Source organism: Sinocyclocheilus rhinocerous, unplaced genomic scaffold (assembly GCF_001515625.1).
Source record: "Sinocyclocheilus rhinocerous isolate Xijiao unplaced genomic scaffold, SAMN03320098_v1.1 scaffold861, whole genome shotgun sequence".
Classification (NCBI taxonomy): Eukaryota; Metazoa; Chordata; class Actinopteri; order Cypriniformes; family Cyprinidae; genus Sinocyclocheilus; species Sinocyclocheilus rhinocerous.
In genome coordinates, this window is record NW_015640043.1 from 29,848 (window position 1) to 36,130 (window position 6,283).

Sequence of the window (6,283 nt, forward strand, 5' to 3'; positions counted from 1 at the left end):
GTGTCTCGTTCCCTTCGGGGAACCATGGTTACATACGTAACCTGGAGACGTTTTCTCTTCCTCTTCTCTAAAGCAGCGCAGCATGGCCTCGCCCCCTTTGCTGCCTTTTAACGAGGGCGGGGTTTGTCAGGGTTTGTGATGTCACGAACCCGGGAAGTAACTCGTTGTAGTCCCTACCAGCCGTTTTTGTAGGCATTAAACTGCCAGAATTTTAAAAGACGATATCTCCGTTTGCATTGAACTTTCAGCTTCGTAACTTTGCAGGCATTGTTTATGCTCAAACAGCAACATTAGACACTAACTAACGTTAAAAAAGTGAAATCGCAATGAACCACCCCTTAATGACCTTTATTATACTGGCATTCTGTATCCTATGTTAGAAGACATTTTTGACTGTTTTAGAAATTAACATCTTTAAATAATATCTAGATCTAAATAATATTGTTATGTTACTGTTGTATAATCTCAGTACAAATGTATGTATCAGTTAAATCAAATATATAAACAAACTCTTTGGAAAATAACCTGTATGGCATTCAAGACACTAAAAAGTTAGTATTTATGACATCATGTTGGTTTTTCGGATCTAATTTTAAATTTACCTCAGTTTTTTCAAGCACTTGAAGGCTAAACACAACACTGAAAAATTGGCAACATGCTTATGAAAATTTGTTTAATTTTTAATAGCTTAGCTGTACTGTATAATTCATAATAAATGGTAATTAAGGTGCATTTAGTAAAGTTGTCAGTGCAGTATGGATTTTCACAATGGATTATCATCACTCCAGAAGTTGGCTCCCCTCTCCTCCTCAAATGGACCCTTTCGTGTCTTCCAAATCTGAGTCACAAACCTCAACCTGCCTCGCAAGGAATGTTCCATCATTGTAGCCCAGGGGAAATTTGTCCTGTTGTACGTTTGGTTGAGGAGTATTACTTTGGCTGGACCAGCAAGACAGAAAAGAAACACAATTACACCACAATAAATGACTGCAAGCATTCTGAGAAACTAAAATAGTAGGGCCCCAGCCCCACACAAATTTCCAAAAGTTGAACAATTTGGCCCCTGATTTCTATATATGATTGGACTTCACATTTTTCACCTTCAGGCAGATTTTCATTTCTCTTTTAGATTTTCCATTGCATCTCTCACTGCTGACATCTGCGAGGGAAGTAAGTGTGGGACATTTCAATGTTTTTTTTGTTTTTTTTTATTCACCACATATTAGATAGGGTTCACTGAGCCTTATATATATCAATAATCTAGGGACTGATTTGTCAACTATCCTGTTGAAGAGTTTTCCTATTCATTTACCCCAAGTGAGTGCATAAGATTTTGAATTTGTATTGTACTACCAATATGTATTTAGTGTGGTTATCCATTTAATTTGAGTATCTAATTTTTCTTTTCCTTTTTAGTGGCCTAGGATAAGTCTGCTTATTCTTATTTTGCCGTCTCACCCATTTAAAAAAATTTTTTTTTTAATGTATTTATTATTATTATTATTTATTTTTTATTATGATTATGGTTTATATTCATGTGTGTTCTGTTTAAGTTGGAAAATGTTCAATAAATATATTAATAAAAAATTAAAATAAAAAAAAAAGATAGGGTTCACTGATTTTAATAATATCGCACCACAGCACTAAAGCTGTTTATCCCATTGTAGTTCTATTCTAAGTGCTGTAAGGATAAAAAAAAAAAACTACACAACATTAGAAATTTCATTCAATCCATGGTTTCTGGTGTGTTTTATCGCTGCTTCTGACCACATCTCCACAGATGCCCTCCTGCAACCCTAAAAGCTGCTTATGTGCCCCTTCATCCCAGCAAAATGTGCGATCAGGACACTCCAATTAGAGTCTAAGACCTGATGTGCTTATGCATGGAGTTATTTTGTTTGTAAAAGTTCCCTCTCTAAGATATCACAGATTTTAGTCATATGATTATGAATTAGTCTTAAACTAATGCTAGAAACAAAATTACAATTCCATTAAGTATCTTATTAAAATATGACTGGTAGGCAGGGTTGGGGAGTAACGGAATACATGTAACGGCGTTACGTAATCAGGATACAAAAATCTAGTAACTGTAATCCGTTACAGTTACATCAAAAAACAAAGTATTCAGATTACAGTTACATTTTGTAAAAAGTGGGAATACTATCAAGATTACGACACTAAACACCGACGAGCCGCTCTTGACAGTCTCGGTAGCACGGTCTCGTGTTGTTTCCACCAGCGCCGCAATTTTTTTTTCATCACTAATTGATGGATGTCTAAAATATAAAAATAAGGAGAAGCCTAAAACAGGCCCGAGGCCCGGCCCGCATCTGAACTATGACGTGAAAATTGGCCAGAAGCCCGGCCCTTGTAACTTGAAGTAATCCAAAAGTAATCCTATTACATTACTTTTATATTGTGGTACTTGGATTACGTTACTGAATACTTTTTTAATGAAGTAATTTGTAACTGTAACGGAATACATTTTAAAAGTAACCCTCCCAACCCTGAGGGTAGGGCATGTTTTGTATGTAGGTTTTTACCATATTCATCATTATAACCTACCTGGGTTGTCTTGCTGTGGTTCTTCAGGTTGGTTGGATGTTTCTCCTCCTCCGACCTCTTTGATCCCCACTGAGAGACTGAGATCTGGGATGAAGACCTCTTTGTTGCCCCCTGCTGGAGTTCTTGCTCCAGTTTCTGTGTTTTTCTTCCCTGATGGTTTAATGTGTCAACAGCATTCCAGTTCTAAATGTGTCACACACCTATTATTCATTTCTGTATTAAAAGGCCAGAAAAGTATTCACCACTTCACAATGATGTAAATATAAGAGATGCTTACCTTAATACTTGTAGCATTTTGGACCCCGTTTTTGACCAAACCAGATCTTCTTGGAAACACTGGAGACCTTAGTAGTACACATATCACATACGTAAACATTTTTTTTTGTCAAATGTCAATAAAATTTGATTTACGGCCTTCTCTCCAAGGTGCGTTTTAATGCCCACTCCTGTCAAATGTGAATTATGACACTGAGAAAATTCCAGCGTTCCCAACCCCACTCCTCTTCCTGAGCCAGGATTCATGCAGATCTACTGAGTAAGAGTTAGGAGCAGGGTTATTGTAGTTAACTAAAAATAAAACTATTAAAAAAAAAATAACAGTAACAAATAAATTTGTTACTTGAAATAATGTAAATGTTAACTGAAACGTTAACATATCTATTAAAAAAAATATTTCAGCTAATTGCAGAGGAAACATTTTTCATTTAGTTTAAATTGATGTACTAAAATAACTAAAACTGAAAAAAATAATAAACTATATAGACACATTTATGAAAAAACTGATAAAATGACAAAAACACAACAAAATTATTAAAACTAAAAATTTAAATTAAAATGGAAATGGCAAATATAAGAATATAAACTAATTCAAAATATGAATAAAAACTATCATAGAATCTAAATGATACTAAAACTAAACAACTAAAAAAAATAAAAATAAATAAAAAGTTAAATAAAAGAAACAACTAAAGATAAATAACAAAAACAATTATTAAATAAAAAGCAAATAAATAATTTTTTTCTATACCAGAACTGCTGGTTCCCAGTTCAAATAAGTAGGTAAGTAAATAAATAAATAATATTGGTGTCACAAAAGGATTTTGTAAGTGTAACTTTTCTTTCAAATATTTATTTTGTGTTTTCTGAACCATAACTGCTGGTTCTCAGTTAAACTCCCAGTTAAAACTTAAGGAAGTCTTTTCCTTTCCTTTTTGACTTCAAAAACCTTTGGTTGAGGGATTAGCTTTAATTTGATATGAGGAATAATCAATAAAAGCAGTCAGACAAACCTAGACTGATCTTGATTAATAATGTGCTTATTCAGTGTGTCTGACCATCCATTTCATCGGCTCACTTACCGATTTCTCCGGAGGGGGAGGGGAGAGTGATGGAGTCTCTGAGTCTGGAATTTCCCCACTGTCTCATTTTTATATAAGAAGGAGTGGAAATAAATCCTGGGAGATAATGAACTGACTGACAACTGACAGAGAATTTATGCTGCTCTACTGACCTTTCTCCACGCTGCTCTCTCTCTCTGAACAGACTTTTCAGCTATAGCACAGAAGGGAGACACAAACAAACAAGGACAGGAATTAAATAGTATTACACTTTTTCTGCTGAAGTGTTTAGGATTTTTACTATGCACACTGTGTAGCACCTGCTCGGTGACCAGCCTCCTCTGTTGGTTAGGATCTACAAGGTCTGAACCAGAAGGTTTCTGTTTTTTAGACTCTGGTGGAATTTCTTTCTCTCTTTTACCCTATGGAACAAAATTCCCTTTAAAGAAGCTAAATAGCAAGGAATAAACACACATGTGCAAACAAACGTCAGACAGTACCTGCTGGGGAGGTTCAAAATCATGCAGTTTTTGTAAGGCTTGGTCTCTCTCCTTCTCAAGCGTTTCTGCTCGCCTTCTGCTTTCTGGAGCCAAAACATAAAAACCAAGTAGGAAGATACACATGAACGCTTAGCTAATACATTCCTGTTGTACAAAATGTGCCTTCTTCAGTTACTTTGGCAGAAACATTTCTCCAGTACACAAGGGGGCGATCGAGCCACCTAAAACGGCTGTGCTTTTAAACTGTATTCAGGTAGCTAGCTATACACAGGTCAACAGTTTCAATTTATTTTAGTTTCAAACTACTGCACCACCTTTACAGCAGATGCTAATGCTAATACGCCATAGAGCCCCTTCTAGTGTAAATGCTACACTTGCTCTGTGTTTTGAACTCTGACACATTTTGGAACACAACAACATGTAAAATCGAGCTTGTATATCTAGGAGCTTTTGTGTTCTATTAATTACGATACATTTTTGGCCTTTACTCAATATTAGCATGAGGAAATACCTTCTAACAGGGCCTTCGGTGACACTAAGTCCTCAGGACTGCATTCACTGACCACTTCCTGTCTCGACTGCAGCCCTTTATGTCCAAAAATCTGCCCGAGGTAAGAGGCACAAAGACGTGTGATACTGAAACCTCATCAGATTAATCTGTTCTGCTGTGAGAGAGTTTTAACGTCATGGCTGTTATTGTACTAGCTCCAGGGCGGATATCTTGATCTGAGTCTCTGCGTTCTCTGTTATCCTCTGTATCTCCAGGTTCTTCAGATCTTGATCCCTGTGGTAGAACGAAAAAAAGAGCTGATGACATGAAACCTGTCATATAGTTTATTGTTCCATAAAGGATCAATAAGCGGCTGCTTCCTGTTTTACTAGTTTTTGATAGCATTGCATGGACACATTCCATGACTGTTAAACCCCCAACTGGAAATAAATGGTGTCCTTTGTCCTGATAGACTGATCTGAATTGTGCATCTTAAGGTCCTTAAACAGTCACATGCATCATTCATTCATATATATATATATATATATATTTATATTACATTTACCAAAATATATTTTGCTAAATGTATTTTTCCCCCCTTCAAGTACATTTTGTAATAGATTTTGGTCTTTGAATGTTTAAATGAAATATGTTTGAAATTTAAAATTATATTTAATTAAAGGGTTACTCCACCCCAAAATGAAAATTTTGTCATTAATCACTTACCCCCATGTCGTTCCAAACCCGTAAAAGCTTCGTTCGTCTTCGGAACACAATTTAAGATATTTTGGATGAAAACCGGGAGGCTTGTGACTGTCCCATTATGCAGAGCTGCATCAGATGATCCAGGCTTTGGATCTGCAGCTGCAAAGGGAGCAGAGGAGCAAACAGGGCTTTACTGAGCAGGTGTGTGAGCTGCATTCTGAGCTGTCTCAAGCTAAGAGCCAGGCCAACAAACAGAAGATGGAAACCATGTTGATGAAGGAGGAGCTGCTTTCTATTACAGAGGTCAGAGGTCAGAGGATCTTCTTTCAAATACAAACATTTTTACCGACCCCAAACTTTTGAATGGTAATGTATGTGTGCATAAATGAAATACTTTAAAGTTCTAAGTAGTAGTGTGTCCTTGCAAAAAAAAGAAAATATTGTATGTTGATTAAATGTTAGTTGTTTAAACTAACATTAGTTAGTTTAGTGTAATTGTCACATATAGCGTATGGATTCCATACATACACTGTAAAAAATGACCGTGGATTTAACGGTAAAAGACTGTAAAAATGCTACAGTAAAAACCTGTTAAATGGTTAACGGTAAATTCCCCTACTATATACGGTGAAAAACTGTATTGGACATACATTTTACGGTAGGTAACCGTTTTTGGAAGTGAAAAA

The 6,283-nt window shown here is 35.9% G+C and overlaps 1 protein-coding gene across 1 annotated transcript in view; it reads right to left on the minus strand.

Annotated features, from left to right (window-relative positions):
- Nucleotides 1-698: 698 nt before the first annotated feature.
- The window catches only part of LOC107752334 (uncharacterized), a 7,988-nt gene continuing 2,403 nt past the window's right edge, over nt 699-6,283 (minus strand). Inside the window, exons 5-13 of the mRNA XM_016568284.1 lie at nt 5,105-5,186; nt 4,914-5,004; nt 4,403-4,485; nt 4,223-4,312; nt 4,076-4,116; nt 2,843-2,909; nt 2,566-2,748; nt 1,101-1,159; nt 699-939 (exon numbers count right to left, since the gene is read on the minus strand). Of these exons, the coding sequence (XP_016423770.1) occupies nt 1,115-1,159; nt 2,566-2,748; nt 2,843-2,909; nt 4,076-4,116; nt 4,223-4,312; nt 4,403-4,485; nt 4,914-5,004; nt 5,105-5,186 (682 nt within the window). The 3' untranslated portion in view covers nt 699-939; nt 1,101-1,114. The remainder of the gene's footprint in view (nt 940-1,100; nt 1,160-2,565; nt 2,749-2,842; nt 2,910-4,075; nt 4,117-4,222; nt 4,313-4,402; nt 4,486-4,913; nt 5,005-5,104; nt 5,187-6,283) is intronic.